We start from the raw sequence: 18,881 nt of genomic DNA on the forward strand, positions 1-18,881 counted from the left end.
CTCCGCGGCCCCGCCGACACGTCCGCGCCCACACCGGAACCCTCCGGCCCGGCCGCGCCCCCCCGCTCCCACAATGCCGGGCGCCCGCCGCTTCCGCACACACGGCCGGGGGCGGGGAGAGCGCGGCCGCCCACGGGGAGGGAGAGAGGGGCGGAGCGGAGCCCGGGGCCCGGAGCTGTCCTGCCGGGCCGGGGCGGGCACGGCCCGGGGCCTTTTCCCCGCGGTCCCTTCCCGCAGTGTCCCCGGCTCGGCGCGGAGGGGCGGGAGAGGCGCTGGGAGCCGGGCCGGGGCGGGGCCGCCCTGGGGAGGGGACGAACCGCGGCGCTCCCGGAGGGTCACCGGGGAAGGAGGTGGCGAAGCTCTTTGGGTTCCAGCAGGAGCGGCTGTAGGGGCCGGTTCCCTCTGGCCAAGTCCAGCTCTCGGGAGCTTTTGATTTGAAAAAGCAAAAAGCGAGGTATACTGTTTTTCCTTTGAATGTTCTGGAGTTCCTGCTTTCTTTCCGATGCGAGTGACTCTGCCCTGAAACATTGCCCGGGAGGTTCCTGGGGTCTCCCTCGCTGGAGCTTCAGGAGCCGTCTGGATACAATTCCATGTGCTCTGGGGTGACCCTGGCTGAGCGGGGAGGTTGGAGGGGTGACCCAGCGTGGTCCCTCCGGCCCCGTTCATTCTGTGGCTCCTCGGGAGGAGCGAGGCTCTGTGCCCTTCTTGGCCGGTGTGTGCATGAGCCGCCCCGTGCTTTCCTCCCAGCGAAGCCAGGGTGAATCCTTGATTAGAAGCTTTAAAATAAACACGGGCAGGAAAAACACGAGGGCATGTAGAATGGTTGGGTCCCGGGTACCTTCCATGTCACCAGTAGTGTCCCTCAGAATTCCATACCAGCAATTTTAACCCATTTCTGAAGGTGGCTCCTGAACAAGCAGCTCTTCAGTCTCTGTTACTTGCAGTAATGCGGGGAGCTTAGGCCTGGTGGTGGCCTGGGGGCTTCCTTCTGGAGGATACCACTCATCATTCACCATAACAAACAACATTGCACCAAGATTTGGGTCTCTGCAATAATAATTTTTCCATATTCTTGGTACTGCAAATGCTGTACTGTGCTGGCTCCCTACCTGTCATCAGCATGGTTCTGTTCCCTATCTATAAACCCAGGGAGCTGAAAAACATCCATGAGCTTTGACATGCTGCAGTTTTCAAACCTGAGAGTCTTGAACAAAAAACTATGAAGAAGACAAATGAAGGACAAATTTTTACTGCTATACAATTTTAAAAAAATTCAGTAACAGCTTTTCTTCAGACTTTCTTGAAAGTCTTCAGTGTTACTCAGATAATGTTCTAATATTTTGGGTTTTTTGTCTTGTAACGAAAAAGTAAAAACTTTTCACAAATTTGAGCATCCCTACTTGTATGTTGAGTTTATTTACTCTGAAAACTATTGCAAATGTTATAGTAAACAGGCTGCCACTGGCACAGCATTGCCTGTACCCAAACATAAATCTTTAGGGGTGCTTTGTGAAGCAAAGGATGCAAGATTGTTTTATAAGTAATTTGTTATTTTAAGATCTTTATATTGTTCTCAATATACTGGCTGTTAGCTTGACAGAGCTGGGTACATGGATGTGACTTTTTAAAACTGTGTAATGCTGTCACAGTTGAATTAGGTGGTCAAGCTTTATGTGCCTTCAGACAAGGAATTAGGATTTCACCCCTGTGTCCAGTAAAAGCAAACATGATTCTATAACCTTGTTATACTTTCAAAGTGCGTTGGTCTGTGTATTCTCAAAAGCTTTGATTTTTCTATGCTTATTTTAAAAATACCCAAAAAATAAAAGCAACAAAAGAACAAGACTGTTGTCTTCAGTAGAATGATTTATATGCTTAACCAATGAGCATATTCCTAAGGATTTTCCCATCTTAGTGCATCTGTTCTGAGCTTCAGACCTGATACAATTCACAGACCAGTCCAAATACCTTAATAAGAAACATGGATTATTAGCTAGGAGAATTAATTAATTAATTAATTATTGACTATGCACATGTATTTCTTAGGTAAGCTTTAATGATTTACTTCCTTTTGTTGTTCGGATTTTTCCACTGTATTACTCTACATAGTAAGCCGTAGACAAATTGATATTATTCCCTGAATCTACTTGTCTTACTGTTTGCATACTGGAGATCATTTACATGGATCATACAGATCTTTTCAATTACTATCTTAGACACTCAGTCTATTCAGCATTGCCAGCCAAATACTGCAAAGATTGTTTGTGAGTTCGGAAATGAATCTTACAATTTGTAGAATTCTTACAGTTGTAGAATTGAAAACTCTTCTGGATCTGCCAAATACAAAAACTGGGAACGTGTGCCTGTATCTCAGACATGTCTCTTAAACAATGAGGCCATCTTTCTCATCATTTTGATGTGTGCCTTTTGTAAATGCAGAGATTTATCAGTTAATCTAAATCAGTGCAGTTAAACCAGCCAGGATCCTTTTAAGTGATTTGGTTGTGAGTGTGACTTCTGCAGTTGCGGTTCTATTGCATGTAGTCCTAACCCTCAGCAGAAGTGCTTGCCAGTCTTGTGAACACTTAAATTCCCCACTTACAATTCAAGTCACTTTTGATTCAGAAGGTGGCAGGGCACATGTGGACATCTCTGAGGGCATTTGACCAGCAAGCTAAGAATGCTAGTTAGCTGTTAAGCTGACTTAATTTGGAACAGTACACATGACTGCATCTCAGGCACATCTCTCAGCTTTTAAGCTAGCTTTGTATTGCAGTGCAATTATTATGTTGTGGTTTGCTTTGTTATTAAATTATATGTTATTTTGTGATGGGCAGTGGGTGATTGAAATAATTCCCTGTAGCTTCATGGCCCTAATTACCAACAAAAATGCTCATGAGACCTATTGTGACTCATTAAGTTGCCTTATGTTCATTCCAAATGATGCACATCAGTCCTTTTAATTGGATTAAACATGGGATAGCATTTTCCTGTATTAATTTCAGGTGTTAAGTCCTAGTTATAGCCCATTCTGGTAGATGTATGCAGACGCAGGGTTTGTATATGAGAACAGGGTTCTGTCATCATGCTGTATAGAGGCAAAACTATCAGATTTCATTCACTGTGGCAAAGAATTGGTTTCATCATAATGGGAAGAGTTGTCATTTTCCTCTGAGTTCACTTTACCTACACTCCTGTATTCTTCTGTAAGTGATATGAATCTGTAAGTAGTGACTTAGTACTAAACTAACTTCAGGATATGAAAAATCAGTTGTGTGGAAAAGTAAAGGTGTTTGTAGACATCTCTGGTGATTTTTTTTTGTACTGTAGAGGTAAGAGTCACAGTGGAGAAAATTTTGTCTCAGATTGAACATGGACACTTATATCAAAGTATAAGTGTGCATATATATATACATATATATATATATATATATACATGGATTCTTGTATCAAAGGACAAAGTTAAATTTTAAATTAAAAGACAGTGAGAGATCAATTAATACCAAATATGTCCTGTAGCCTTTTATAAAAACTATGCATTGTATTGGTCTGTGTTAGCACAAAGAAGCCCTTTACTATGTGAACACTCCAGTAGTTCCTTAAATTACAGACCAAAGAGAGTATTTGTTGTCAAGAGAGTATTTGTTGTGACACAAATGGATTAAAAGAAGTAATAAACTTCCCAGTAGTATATGGGATTCTTTGGAGATTTTTAATGGAATAGAAGTGAAGTCCTTGTTCTTTTAGGATGTAGCTGTGCAAAGAAGTTAGATCTACCAGCAGATTGAAAAGTACATTTTCCAGTGTGATCTCCTCATTCATTTAGCCTGTTTAGTTCCTTTCTGCATAGGGTGAGCATATGTTTACATGTTAGTACCCATTTTGTTTGTGTGCTTACAGTTAATACACATTTTATTTAATTTTCTTTGCCATTAGCAAACTGTTGGTAATTATGTCACATTTTGTTTAGGGTCACTCACAACAGTGTTAAGCAGCAATGCCCAAAATGTCAGAACCTATGATGTGTATTATGTACTCAGCAATGATTCCCTATTGAGTGCAGAACTCCAGGGCCTACACACAAATCTCTCAACCAGAGGCTTAGATGGTTCCAAGAGTCTCATGTAACCAGCCAGCAAAGCTGTTTTTCCAATTTTTCTTGCTTGAATCTTGTCCAAACAGATTCTCAATGCAATGGGGTTTATTTGTTTTTGGCTTTTTTTTTTTTTTTTTTTTTTTTGGTTGTTGTTTGTTTGTTTTTTTGTTTTTGTTTTTAATTGGCCTTTTGAGTGCTAGTAATTGAATCAGCTGAACCTGGTGACAGCTTTTGTGAGAAAGAACCGCCATCCAGTGCTTGAAGCAATTTACTGCTGTGTTAGAGCTGGCAATGTAACAACAGACCAACAGAGACATCATAATCACAAAACTTTATCAGCACCTCCCAAGCCCTTGACACTTTCCAGCTCACATAGGAAGTATGTGGCTGGCCTGGGAAACAAACATAACTCTGTGCTTTAAACTGAATTTGTCTTTCTTTCCCTTATACAAATAGCAGAATTAATATCTGTTCATCTGTGATTTTTCGCTGCATGATGTGTAACGTAGCCCATTCATGATATATTTTTTTTTCTGTCAAGTGTAGAAAATAGAGAAACAGATGTGGAGATGCTACTTGACTTACACAGAAAAACCCAACAGTGACCATCCTACACCTTAACAATTAGCACAGCATCAGGTCACAGCCAGCAGGTTAAGGAACTTAGTGATGTTGCCCTTGTGATCCAAATTTAACTTCAGTCTTCAGGAATTTTATTAGGAATTTTGGTTTAGAGATAAAGGCACAGTTGTGTTGAGGCAGAGCAGTTGTGATTCAAGGCATTTCAATAATTTGATCCAGAGCTCTTCCAGTGACCAGCGCATTCACCTGCACCCTCGGCAGACGTTTTCTCCTGGTTACTCATGCTGACTGAGGGATGTGTGACTTAAAAATGCCCATCAAGAATGTCAGTGATTTGCATTGTGCTGCAATCTCTTTATTTGCTGCTCTCTCATCTATTTGCCAAAAAACTCCCTACATCTCAACAATTTCCTTTTTGTATCTTCTTCAGCTTGTATAGAAATTATGGAAGTACTTCCAGATACCTAGTGACCTCCAGACAATCCACTAATCACAGAGCAATACTAGAGAGGAGAAGGGTGTTCCCCTGTGTAAAAAAATTTTTTTTTGCTGCAGCAGCAGAGAGGAGAAGTCACTGGATGCTTTCTGCAGGCTCTGGTGAATCCTCTAAGATAATCATTCCAGGTTGCAGCCCTGAAGCTGCTGAGTGATACCATTACTATAGAAGAGTTTTCACCAGCTGGATGGATGTTAGTTCCTTTGTGTTACGGGTGGCCTCTATGTAGCAGGGTCTGCAGTCATATCTGTAAACCACATAAAAATAATTATAGAAATAGCTGCACTCACTATGCTCATATAAGTAGCATGGAGGCTAGCACACCATGTAGGTATTCTTTTCTCACACTGCCACAGCTATACTGTTGGCATGACCAAAGTAATTTGTAGCTATCTCAGCCCAGCCTAGAAAAGACTCAGGCCATGTACTTCTGAGAGCTTCCAGCACAACTGTTTGCAAAGATAACTGAAGTGAGACTGTTCCATTCTATTACAGGCAGTTCTTTCTGTAAACTCCATGAGAATTAGAAATTTCTTATGGAAGAGATCTGAGTGAAGAACTGCTGCTTGTAGAGGCTTTGGTTTACCTTATGTGTTGCACTCATCTTTGTTTCTTTATGAAGATTATAGACTTCTTATCTAATTTGCCCTTGAAATAAATATTTGTAGAGGTTCATGTGTAGCTGTGTTTATAAGCAGCAGTCTGAGACAAATTTTGTTATTCAGGTTGGATCCAAACAGCTAAACAGAATGAACTTACTTCTCAGTAAGTTCTTATTTCTCAGGAAATTTGGAGGACAGCCAAGGTATCCAGTCATAAAATAGCTACCCAGATCACCTCCACATGTGAATAAGCATTCCCAATAAAGCAGGGCAATATCACTGTGTGTATCTACACCCTGGGTCATGTGCTAGCAGAGACGTCCACAACCACGGATGCATATGTGGGGCAATTATATAGTTGATTTCATTAGTTAATACTGGTAATTTGAGAGCATTTCTTTAAGTTGTATTCAGTATTTCTCAAAGAGCAGCCACTTGCTGGAACCTGCTCCCAGGGCACAGCTTGTCTGTCTCCTCACACCAATGCCTGGATGCGCTCTTGGCTACCTGCTGGCTAGAGCATAGGAAATTCCAGGTCTGAATACTCACTGTTCCACCTGAGAGCCAAGCCCTGGAGCTACTGAACAGATCATTAAATGGGATGTAAAACTTGTTCAGCCAGTCTGAAACCTTATTTCCCTTTGACAGCATGATAATCAGTAGATTCCTATGGCTGTTTATTTCTAAGGGCCTTGCTTCCCTGCTTCAGTCATAACTAAACCATGCCATGATCTAAGAACATTTGATAAACAATTGAATTATAACATTAGAAGTTAATGTATACTAAGTATTGATAGATTCTTTACCAAATTCTCTACTTCTGACCCACTCAGCCACACTTGGTTATGGGTGATACAAATGTCTGGTGGGCTTGAATGCTTCAGTTGGAGTCAAGATCACAGAAAGCAAGAACCAGCCTTAATAACAGTAAAATTTCAAAGAAATTTTCTTGAAACAACTTCCTTGTCCTGTGATGAGCAGCTGAGGGAGTTGGGGTTCTTTAGCCTGGAGGAGGCTCAGGGATCACTCACTCTCTACAGCTCCCTGAAAGGAGGTTGTAGCCAGCCAGGTGGGGGTCAGCCTCTTCTCCCAGGCAGCTTGGGACTGGATGAGAGGACATCGTCTTAAGCTGTGCCAGGGGAGGTTTAGGTTGGACCTCAGGAGGAATTTCTTCACAGAAAGGGTTACAAGACATTGGAATGGGCTGCCCAGAGAGGTGATGCAGTCATTGTCCCTGGAGGTGTTTAGGGAAAGACATTTAGGGCCATGATCTACTTGATACGGTGCTGTTCAATTAGAGGTCTTTTCCAATCTAATTGATTCTGTGTTTAATTTTTTTCCTCCTTCAGGACATTTCAAACCTTCCTTTGTAAACTAGTTCCTAAAAATTATTAGGAACTCAGCCCCCGATCCTCATAATGTGCTGGAATCACCTATAGATTGTTTCCCTTCTACTGGTTTACTATTATCTTCCACTAAAAAGTTAAATCCACTTCTAGAAACCAAATTACTTTTTTATTGTATCTCTGCAAGATAAACCACCACTATCAAAGATTTTAATTTTTGGTTGCCTGTTAATGACTTTTGCAGTAGTTGCTTTTTTTAACCATAGGACACTGCTCCTTTTTGAAATCCTCCACCACCTCCTTGTAGTATCCTACAGCTACTTTCTCATTACATTCATCTTTTCTATTCATGCAGTATGGGCTTCTCCATACTCTTGGCTTGTTCTGGTATGATTAATTGTTTTTACAAACATTCACAGTTCTGCACTATTTCTTCCTCTCTGATATTACAGAAACAATGTGCATCATAAAAATGAGCTCCCTAAATTTCAATTTCCAACTGACTATGACACTAACCAAACAGAATTTCAAAGATAACTTGGACAGGATAACCCAATACTTCCCATATTAAGTAGTACTACAACCATCTTCATTTAATCTGTGCTACCTTATCTCAAAAATACATAAATAGATAAGGTTAAATTTTCTGAAGACATCTGCTAAGGCATTATTTCCTATACCAAAAATCAGTATGTTATTTGTATTTGCTTTTAATAGGTATAGATGATACACAGTCAGTTATTACTGTCCCTTGTGTTTGCAGACTTTCTCCTCAGGCAAAAGACATATTTACACAATACCAGAGCATAATATGTATTTTAGAACATTGACAGATGTTGAAATCAAGCATAGCTCATCTGAAGTCTTTCAGATTCTTTCAGAATAGAAAGACAGCATTCATTGTGTTTTGGAAAACGCCTTTGTGCCCCCAGAGCTGGTTGCAGACCTCTTACCAATTGCACGATATGTAGGTTTTAATTTTCATTTTTAAGGAACTACTCACTTTTCAACAGGGGCATGTCTGAACAGGTCATTGTGTTTTAACAGAAATTGTCAAGGAGAGGCAAGGATGCTCTTCCAGAATGGAAAAGAAAGAAGGAAAAGGGAGATGTATGTTCTGGTATAGGCTGTAACTGGGGAGAAGTGTTACATGGTAAAAATGACAATAAATCAAAGGTCATTTTTGTGGTTTAACCCCAGCTGGAAATTAAGCCCCACACAGGCACTCCCCTTCCCCACCCCTCTAGTGAGAAAGAAAAAAAGTAGAGATCCTGAGCTAAGAACAACTTACTGGAAACAATGAGATAAGAAAATGAACAATATCAGCAACACTAACCTAGCAACAATAACAAAATTATACGAAAACCAGGGCAATTCACATACAAAAACATACATGACCAAGCCCAGCCTGGTGCTGCACAGCTCCAAGACAAAGAAAAAAATGTCCCCCTGCCCCTCCTTGTACCCCGTTTCCCCCCAAGCCCAAAAGAATGAAACCCTTTAGTCAGGGCAATTGTTACCCCACTGCTCCCTGGAAAAAGGAATGCCCTCCTGTCCTGGGAAGGGAGAGCCCTTTTCCTGCCCCTGGCCATGATGTAAGATAACATGGAATAGCACAATGACTTGGCCACATACACATGGCTCTGGGCTCTGTCCTTCATGCCCTTGGCCAGAACCAGGACAGTCTAACAGAGAGGGTTTGGAGTGACTTCATGAATTTAAGTTTGAAGCAATGGTGAAAAAAGGGAAGAAAAATCATACCATTCCCTATGCTGAACAAAAGCATGGGTTTTATTCCCCTATTAATGAATCATAACACTAATGAGTAAAGGCCTTCCCTCAAACCATGGTGAGCTCTGAGAAAACACCAGACGCATTCAGGTCTCCATTCGAAACTTCTAAGTGATTTTTAATGGGTACAATTAGGTCTAAAGAGAGAGGAACATCCCTCTGAAAAGAACAGGATGTTTATGGATTCAAAGATCTCAAAGCTGGGGCAGGTGGCTCAGATGACTCAGACTAGACTTGCATCCCAGAAGGAAAAGGGCCCTTCAACCTCTCAGCTCCCTCTGTAGCCCAGGGAGGGCATCTAGCCCAGAGTTAATAGAACAACCCACCTCTTGCCTCTGCTGGTTGTTCTGCCGGTATCTTCCTCCTCCTTTTAGAAAAAGTAATTGCATAAAAGACTCCCACACTTAACTCTGTTTTCAGATTGTCCTGTTCCAGTTTTGAACCACTAGTTCTTTGAATGTTTCCCTACACTCCAAGACTCCCTGCATGGAGTCAAGTCCCCCCTCACAAGGTGTCGCACGCAAATTGAGGCAGTTCTGAGTAGTCTTTATGAGAAAGCAATTCTTCTCCCCATCTCAGTGCAAATATATTTACTCTGGGGTTGTAACTCTTTTTCTGTAATGTGTCCCAGGTTACAATCTGGACTTTTAAAAGTTAGGAACTCACATAGTGTATTTTCACAGGCTCCTTACCGGACACGCAGAAAGATTAAGCCAACTTCTCATTTATGTTTATGTATCCAAGGGCTAGTTCTTGTGCCACTGTTTCAGTGCTGAATTGCTTATCCACCGGGGCTACAGAGGATATAGGGGTATGTACTGCTTTCCACATTCTGTAGATATGATCTGAATATTTTGCACACTGAATAAAAACATTAAGACCAAATGCCACCAACTACTTCAACAACATCTCTTCTACAATGATCTCCTAATGAAAATTATGTTGGGGTTGTTGGTCATTTCCTAAACTTTGTTTTGGATGATACTGCATAACATTCATGTTTGGATGAGAGTATTGTGATACTTAAAGTGACATTTAAGTGGCAAGTACTAAAATAATTTAGATGCATCTATATTATCATCTTTATCAACTGTCTTTTTCAGTTACTACCCTGACAAATAACAAAAATTACTTTCCATTAAACCATATAGACTGATGTGAATTTTCTATCAACAGAGTGTTCTGTATTAAGTGTTGCAAAATTTGGCCCAGGATGACTCTTAATACTACCTTGGCATATAGGAACTCAGTTCATTCCCTAAATAAATTTGTCACATTTCGACTATTCTGGCTTTCCATGTTATTCCAAGATGTAATTTCTTTTCAGTAAGACAGGTCTGTCTGCTTGCCTCAAGAGCACATGATGCCAAGTAAAGCATGCAATCTTAGAACTAGAGAAGTGGAACTGTTTTCACAATGTTTACCCCCTAGGGAAAGAGAACTAAAAAAAATCCGAAGAGAGCAATTTGCCTGCAGACTAAGAATATGCTTATTCTATCAGATACAGTTTTCCTGTTGTTTCCACTTCATTTATGGTGATTTTTTTGTCAAAGTAACTAGTCCTTAGAAACAAAGAAAACCTATACCCTGCAACTACAACTCTGACATCAAAGAAAGCAGCATAATTTTAAAAGAAAACTAGTGGGTTTGCCAATTAATTTCTTTGCCTGCCATACCGATTTCCATCTAAGTATTTCAAATCTCTTGAAAAAATACACTGCACTCCTTAACACAGGGCTAACTTCCTGGGAAACCTAGAACAGGGTTGTAGCAAGTAGCTGTAGGTGCTGCAGATGTTTCCACATCATCTAACTGTGGAACAGCTGACAGTTTTTCTCATCTCGTCAGCTCTAAAGTAAGCTGCAATCTTTGCCTCAGTGTGCCAGGAAGGCAAGTGGGACTTCAGTTCAGGTGAACAGATCAGGGAGCTATCTGCACCAAAACATCCAGAACATTGTCTGAAGCCAACTAAAACAAGAGGTCCTGGGCAGTGTTTCTTTACCTCTCCTTCCCTCCCAGCTTGGCTTTAAATGACATATCACTGTCACAAAATCCACAGAGTAAGTGAGAATTGCAAGCTGTCTTCTGCTTCCTACTGTTTTGTTTCTGTAACTGTCACATTAACAAAGTTAACTGAATGTTGTGATTTTAGATACACAGCAAACTTTTTGATGAAAAAAGTACAATAGATTTTTATCTGACATGATTCACAACAGGTGTTAGGATCCTCTTCTCCATATAAATGATGAATTGAGAATAACTTTTGATAAACACTGTAAATAATAATACACTTTCTGTAAAGTGTGTCGACACTGGAAGAATTGTATCTTACATGTGAATATATGTTTTATAAAACTCACAACTTGACTGAATTCCCAGAAACCTCTGAGACGCTAGAATAGAGATATTACTGATTTTTATCTCTGATTAGGAAGCCGATTATACAAACTGTGTGTTAATATTCTTGGAAGCCAAGAATTTAATAATAACAACAATAAAAAAATTTAGAATGCATCTATGTGCTTTTTTTCTAATTAAACTTTGATCTATACCCTTTTAAATTCTAGTTGGATGATCCAATTATTAGTAGGTAGGAACATTCCTTCAAATATAACATTCCATGTGAGTGTGTTTATTTGCATTTTCAAAGTGAGAATGAAGTGCATCAGGACTCTGAGTTACCGGATATTAGAGTTCCCATCTACAAACTCCTAACTTACTCTGGTACTTTGCTCTGTGCTGTTTTTCCAAACAATTTCTAGGCTAACAAGATATGGAAAAAATGGGAGCATGAATATAGAGGGGTTCTTTGTATGTGTTATTCAAAGAGCTGATCACTTCTCTATGATTACTTCCAAAAGCTTGCATTATTTCTCCCCTGCCAACCCCACAGGTTATCTAATCTTAAATACAGTCCCTCATTTCCCAGCCATCTCACAATTAGTATATTTGCATTTGATTACTGTTACAGTATTACTTTTACAAACAATCAAAATAATGACATTATTGCTTTTGCAGCCTTTTAAATGTTTTAGGGCCAATGACTTGAGAGAAACCTTCTTATATATACTATCTACTTAAAATACTATTAATCTTGTTCTGTGTAGGTCATTACATAACCAGTTTGTAACTTAGATTATACATCTCAGACAAAGACTACTCATGACACAAACACTGTGGGAAAAGAATTTAACAAAATGGAACACTAAATAAGGCCTTGAATAGCTTTATTGAAATCTGTATAAATAAACATGCGCATTTCAAATGTAAACCCAAGTGAACTCAAGTGCAGACAAAATTTTAACCTCTGTCATGCAGGAGGTTAGTTTACATTAAAAAAAAAAAAAACAAACAAAATCTCAAAGCAGCTTTAAAATACCAGGATGAAACACCAGTTTTAATATCAAGGTATAAAGCAAAGCCATGTCCAACATATCTCATTTATATCCTGGTCAAATGCAATTTTTTAAACTTTTTAATGCTAACATAAATAAATAATTTACCAAAATGTGCACTCACAGAGTGAACTTTTATTTACAATACACAATTTATAACCTATTGTATTTGATTAGTTCAAGTGAAGAACATCATACTTTTTGCTTTTTTCTTTTTTAAATTTTAAACAGTGGGACACAAAGCAATTCTCCAAGTAGTAGATATGTGACATGTGCCCCCACATTTAAGAGCCTCTCTCAAAGGCAGTATTGTATGCAAATCAACAATACATTCTTCCAACTAGATCAATGGGAAAGCAGCAAATCAAAAAATGTTTCAAACTATCACACTTATTTTGGCATCCTGGGACCCCTGAACATAGTTAACTGAAATCCAACTTGGAGTTTGTATGCCTTATATACTGTACAGGTTCTGACTTGAACATGCAAATGCCAATTCTCTTCTGAGTTACCTTTTCAGATACACTGTAAGGCTATGGTGAATTCCATCCGGAACACACAAAGAAAATTAACAGGCCTACCTTTAAAGTGATTTCATTAATTAACAATTTAAAGGCAGGTCATATTGAAAAAATTCTCAACTAAGCCTGATACACAGTCATTATTATGGATACAGAATACTATTAACTCTGATTTTAATACAGAGTAGTTTGCAAGCTGTCAAACTACAAAAACTGGGGAGAGAGAACTCATAGCACAATTTAAATTTTGGACTGTTATCAGATAAAAAATTATGCATGTCTTAGAAGCAAGATAACAGGAATTATGTCTGCAGAGTAGATTCCAACAAGCAACAATGGATACTTACATTTAATTGAAAACCCTTTTTTTAATGCAGCATGAAATCCAGAACCTGTTCCACAGCAGAAGTAAGATGAACATAATATTCTGGATGTTCCACTACGTCACAAAAGGTTAAAAAAACCTTTTTCAAGCTATTTCTTCTATTGTGACCAAATTAGAAAAAAAAAAACCCAACAAAGTGGGAGAAGCAAAAATTTGCTGTTTCAAGGAAACTAGGTATTTATGACATTTTTACTTGTATTCTGTTGGCAGCCTAAAGAACATGTATATATTCATCCAGAAACTAGACTTGGCAGTAGTATTCTTGCAGTACTAGGAAAGTAAATGTCAGAAGTCCACAGATTTAATATTTTAGTTATTAATTCACATCCAAAACAAAAGAAAACATAATCCATCAGAAAATCAGCAGCAGAAAACTTAAAAGGGGTTTATTTGTGATTTCCTATATATACCTTGTGAATATGAGACTGTAAATGCATTAGAGACAATTTCTGTTTAAGTTTTTATTGTTTCACTTCAAGTACTGCACATGTTAAAATGTAATAAAGATTTACATTCTATTATCTGAAACTCCCCATCTCAGATTTTTATTCTTAATTTGGTGGGCATTTTCACTCTTTCAATCCGTATCCCCAGTAAGAGAGTCTCTTTTATGGCTTCTAGTTCTTCCCATCAGTTAGTGTGCATACAATTTTCATTTTCTATATCATTATCATTTTCATTGCTGTCTTCATCACTTTCTAGTGGGATGCCTGTGGCAGCTGAAGCACCTTGTTTAGTCTCCCGGTCAAGTGGGAAAAAGCCAGTTCCACTGATTGTGTCCTGTCTCTGGTAGAAGAGCACATATGCTGCTTTGGACTGTAAAAGAGGGTAGGACAGTATGTTCATGAGCCTTCAAACAAAACATTTACGATCCAAGTTACTACCTTTTTCTTTGCTTCCAAGTATACAAGGTAAAATTACAAAGAAATCCAGACTGTTTATGTAAGTTATTTCTGCATGTTGCAGCAAAACATTTTTGGTTTGTACTGTCCTTTTAAAGAACACAAACTACTTCTACAAATTTAACACAAGTTTCATGGTTTACTCTTCATTTTTCCTGCCCTGACAAGAAAACATCAACAGCCCCAAATCTGGAAACATAAAAGATACTTGCCACTATCTGGTCCTCACTTGCAGTGGACACACTACTGTCATCAAAGTAGTACCATTTTCCATCATCCTTATTTTTCGCAAAAGCAGTATCTAGGACAAGAAATTACAATGTCTTAGGAGTTTGTATCTTCATAGATGTAACACAATCAGTTACCAGAGTGTGTTACTGTCAAACACATTGTATTTAACTAACTAATCACTATTAAACATCTTTAACACTTTTTTTTAAGCCAAGGGAGTTTAATCACTAACATTTCTCCCCTAAAGAGAATGTATACTGAAAAGGACAGTCAAAATACAATCCCTCAGTTATTTTTCTGCTTTCAAGGAGAAGCACAATGAGCACAAATACAGACAAGCAAGACAAAACCAGCTGTAAGAGTACAGTAGCTCTTATGTTGTTTAAAATATGCATAGCTAGAAGTATAAAAGAACCTACCATTACCATTGAAAGCTCATTGCATACAGATTTTTGTGTTAAAATACTTGTGAAAGCATTTCAAGGTAATAAAAAAACCCCTGTCCCTCAACCACTAAAAAGCACCATTGATTCAAAGTGACCAGTACTTCAAACAAAATCAACATGGTGGGAAAGCTGACATCTAGAATGATGACACTTGAAACCCACTTACAATGCCCTCCTCCCATTCCTCCATAGTGGTTGGAGACAGCAATCAAGTTGTAGCGGCAAGGCCCTGCATTGGGATTAATAAGGAACTCTGACATGTCCAAGTCACTGTTAAAAAACAAAACAAAATAAAATGAACAACAAAACTCAACCAGAAGTCAGTCATGCTAATAGCATTTTTAACCACAGTTTGGTGGTCTCAGAGCCCTTTATTTTATATGCCCTAGAAAAATACACCAGACTATTCTGCCAGTGCATCTCTTCCACTCTGTGAAAAATGGAAGAGGAACCAGTAATCTTCCATATTTTGACATTATTACTATTTTGTCAAGTTTATACTTTTAACCCAGAAGCATTTTGTCATTAGTTAACTGGATCCTCTCATGGAAGCTGAGAATAAACCCATTTTATGTAATTACATAAATTGTTAATTTATGTAATTAACACATGCCCTAGTCATGCTTTTATGCTTGTAACATCAAAATAATTGAATTTCTTACTTTATTGGAAAGTCAACCAATGTATCCAACTTGTCCCTCATGTATCTGCTGTAGGAAAAGCGCTTCAGATGAACTACCAGTACAGGGGGCAGCGACCACAAGTCTAACTTCTTAGTAGCTTGCTGATGTTCTTTACAGTTTGGACAATACCTGAAAGGAAAAAACATCAATTTCACATAACTGTAGTCCACATGTATGTTAAAATACATTACCAAAGAGAAAGTTACATGCATGAGAGGAACTGAATGAGCAAAAAACACACACTTTCCATCTTGCTATTAATGCCATAGATATCCCTTCCAGTTTAAAAAGTACAAGTGTGATCCCAGTGAAGCTCAAAATAATTTTAAACACAGAAGCAGCATCCCCCAGTATTGGATTCTCATCTCCTACATCCCTGATCAGATCTCTGTATCCTTAGTTAAAACACAGCATCTTGTATATAAAAAAAAGATAAAGTGTTATGAAACTAACCATAAAATAAAATCCAAAGATAACAGATAATTGTGGTTCTTTCAAGTTTCAGTTTTCAAATTCATCCATCCACCACCCTATTCCATCTACCATCTAAAACCAGGTAACAGTGATTACTGGAACCCGGAAAAACTCATTACTAGAAACTTCCCTTCTTAGTAGGCAAGTATTAAACACGCTGTGACTTAGAAATTTCTGTTCCCTACAAAGCATACTTGAATCTTTCAGCAACTAATGCTCAGGGAGGAAGATAAGTAAGAATGAATGGAAGCAACACTTCTGTGAAGTAGTCTATGCATATTCTACACTTTGGCATTTAACAAGTGAAGATCTAGTAAGGGAAAAAAAAAAAAAGAGATAAACCCTAATTAGAAAACTGCACAAGTGTCTTTAAATAGCAACATCAGATAATGACAAAAAATTAGGAGAACTGTAAGGGGAGGCTGGAACTGAGAATCTGTTTTCCCAGTTGGGTTAGAGTATGTCGAATACAAACAGTGCTGGACTAGGGATGATGAACTCTTGTAGATTAGGCTTGTGATGACCTAACAAATGAAGAAAAAAATTATTAATGACCTCCAGTGGGATGCATCTAGTAGCAGCTGCTTGACTTCTGCAGTTGTATTTAGTAGTTAAAATACTCTGCTTAAAATGTGCTGCCAAAATGGAAGTGCTTCACCATACCTGAGTTATATGGTATCTCAAACAGTCTATCCAGTGTTGTATAATCTAGCAAACCCAGGAAAAAAAGAAAAAAAGAGATTTTTTTAAGTTAGCTCCCTACTCTGCACAAATATACGAGAAACTCCAGTGACAATGCTGGAAGATCTCCAAAACTTTTAGGTATCTGCAGAAGAAAAACTGGCAGACTCTCTTTTCAAACTTAATTCTGAGCTTAAAGGTGACGAAAGATTGTTACTAGTAGAAAACTAAATTGTTTCTACTAGAAAACTCCTGAAAAAAAGGATCCTCTGGGAACATACTATAATTATGAATATTCATTTATGAATATGTTTCCAAATTGTAATTTGGAAGAACCATGAACAAAATAAAAGTCTCTGCCAAAAATCTAATGGCTAGAACATGAATTTGAGGGGTTCTATTGACTACAGACATCCCCCATCCCATAAACTTGCTGTTTATGCACATCCCTGTTTCATATATCAATGCAAGGCAAGTTATGTATTTGCATAAAAAAACTACAGTATGCACCAACTCATCTCTCTCATCTCAGAAAGAAGTATTTGTTTAAACCACTGCACTGAATTTGTCACAACATTATTTGTTCACTGTCCATCACAGACTAGAGCACCTTATGTGTTGACCCTTCCTCCTAATTGTGAATGTGTTAAATGTCTTCCTTACAAATATAACCTTCTGTACATGGTAAAAAGTTTGGTAAAGTAATGGATCAAAACAGAAAGCATTTTGAGAATTTTCAATTATATGTCTGAAATAACAAGATCCAAAATACCATTAATAAATCAACTACTTATCTCTATGTTCAAGCGTGGTTTTGATTGATTTTGAGAAATACATCACAGAAAATAATTTTAATTTTTTTGTGCTTACCATGGGTCTTCAGCACCTAATTTCTCCTTTGTTGTGAACAGCTCAATGCAATCTTTTAATTTCACAAAAGGCTTTTTGGGAGGCTTATATTCCACACTTTCATGTTTTTCAAAATCCTAAAGAGAAGTATTTCTTGAGTTAAGAGAACAAATGAAACAAAACTCATTTTAGTGATGTCGTCTTACTATAAACAGTAACTACAAAGCTCCTATACATGGAAAGACTGATCAGAAGCCATTCAAGTAAAAAGTTTTCACAGCTTCAGATTTACTTCCCAGTTCATAAGCCTCAGATTTGCTAATTACTTGGATGTATATATGAAGTTTATTTATGATAACATATTTACTAAGAATAACATGAAAAAAGATACAGTTGCTTCTTCTTGTGAAGACTTACAATCTTGTATGTCACATTAATTAAGTTGCATTTTTTATGTTTAATTTTTATTGGTGCTGGAAAAGGGAGCAACATAATCAGCTTACCTCTGCTGCACTATCATCAAAATATCTCTTCTTCAGTTCAGGATCCCAATCCAAAGCAAGGAAAGATCTTTCTAAGATTAAAAAAAAATGTTTTCTCTTAATATTATTTCTTGATTTACATGAAATTGTATTAACCTTGGGCAAACACTGTTCAAAATAAATTAAAACAATGCTACAATGAATTTAATACAAAAAATTGAAGCAAATAAAAATTCCACATTTCAAAAAGTCACCTGCAATAAAAAATTATTCATATAGAATTTACAATTTAAAAGAAAAATATATCAAACAGCATACAAAGAAAATAAAACGTGAGAGTCAGAAAAGAGTTTCAGAACCAAATATTGCCCATGCTGTTCCCTGTGACTTACCATCAAGCCTAGGTTGCCTATCATCAAATCTAATATGCCTGATATCATCTTTGATGTAGTTTATGTCAGTATTGCCTAAATTATTGAACTGGAATGTAAACAATCGCTTTTTGTGTCCCGTGAGTGGTTGACCTTTGCAGGTATCCTCAGTACACAATCCATTTTCAGAGTCATTGTCACCCCCAACTGAGTCTTCTGACTGGCTGTTTTCATTCTCTGAAGGAAGTTCCTGATCCTGGCTGGATTCATCATCTTGCTCATCTGTCTCCATTTCACCTAAAGCAATTGAAAGAATAAAGAGGAAGAAATGAGACAATGACACTAATTGAAAAACACTAGAATGTTAACTTCCATTTCAAATTCAACACCAAATACTAAACAAGTTCAGATATTCCATTCTTACTTGGAGATCCTTCTTCATGTATTCCATTTGGGCCATTACCATTGATACCATGGTCCTTACAGCAATGCAGGGAACCTTCAGTGTCTTCACTTTCAGTGCATGTTTTTACATATCGGCTAAATGT

General features: G+C 38.1%; 1 protein-coding gene across 3 annotated transcripts in view; it reads right to left on the reverse strand.

Annotated features, from left to right (window-relative positions):
• Positions 1-12,123: 12,123 nt before the first annotated feature.
• Positions 12,124-18,881, reverse strand: part of USP15 (ubiquitin specific peptidase 15) — a 61,007-nt gene continuing 54,249 nt past the window's right edge. For 2 of the 3 annotated variants that reach the window (XM_083860373.1, XM_083860374.1), the window contains 8 exons: positions 18,758-18,873; positions 18,355-18,630; positions 17,984-18,054; positions 17,502-17,617; positions 15,456-15,605; positions 14,960-15,063; positions 14,329-14,417; positions 12,124-14,030 (listed from right to left, as the gene is read on the reverse strand). In XM_083860373.1, coding sequence (XP_083716499.1) covers positions 13,845-14,030; positions 14,329-14,417; positions 14,960-15,063; positions 15,456-15,605; positions 17,502-17,617; positions 17,984-18,054; positions 18,355-18,630; positions 18,758-18,873 — 1,108 coding nt within the window. In that variant the 3' untranslated portion in view covers positions 12,124-13,844. Of the gene's footprint in view, positions 14,031-14,328; positions 14,418-14,959; positions 15,064-15,455; positions 15,606-17,501; positions 17,634-17,983; positions 18,055-18,354; positions 18,631-18,757; positions 18,874-18,881 lie in introns of those variants that run through there. The other variant, XM_083860375.1, reaches the window with a different exon arrangement.

The sequence above is a fragment of the Zosterops lateralis genome (genome assembly GCF_965231275.1).
Source record: "Zosterops lateralis genome assembly, chromosome: 4".
NCBI classification, from domain to species: Eukaryota; Metazoa; Chordata; class Aves; order Passeriformes; family Zosteropidae; genus Zosterops; species Zosterops lateralis.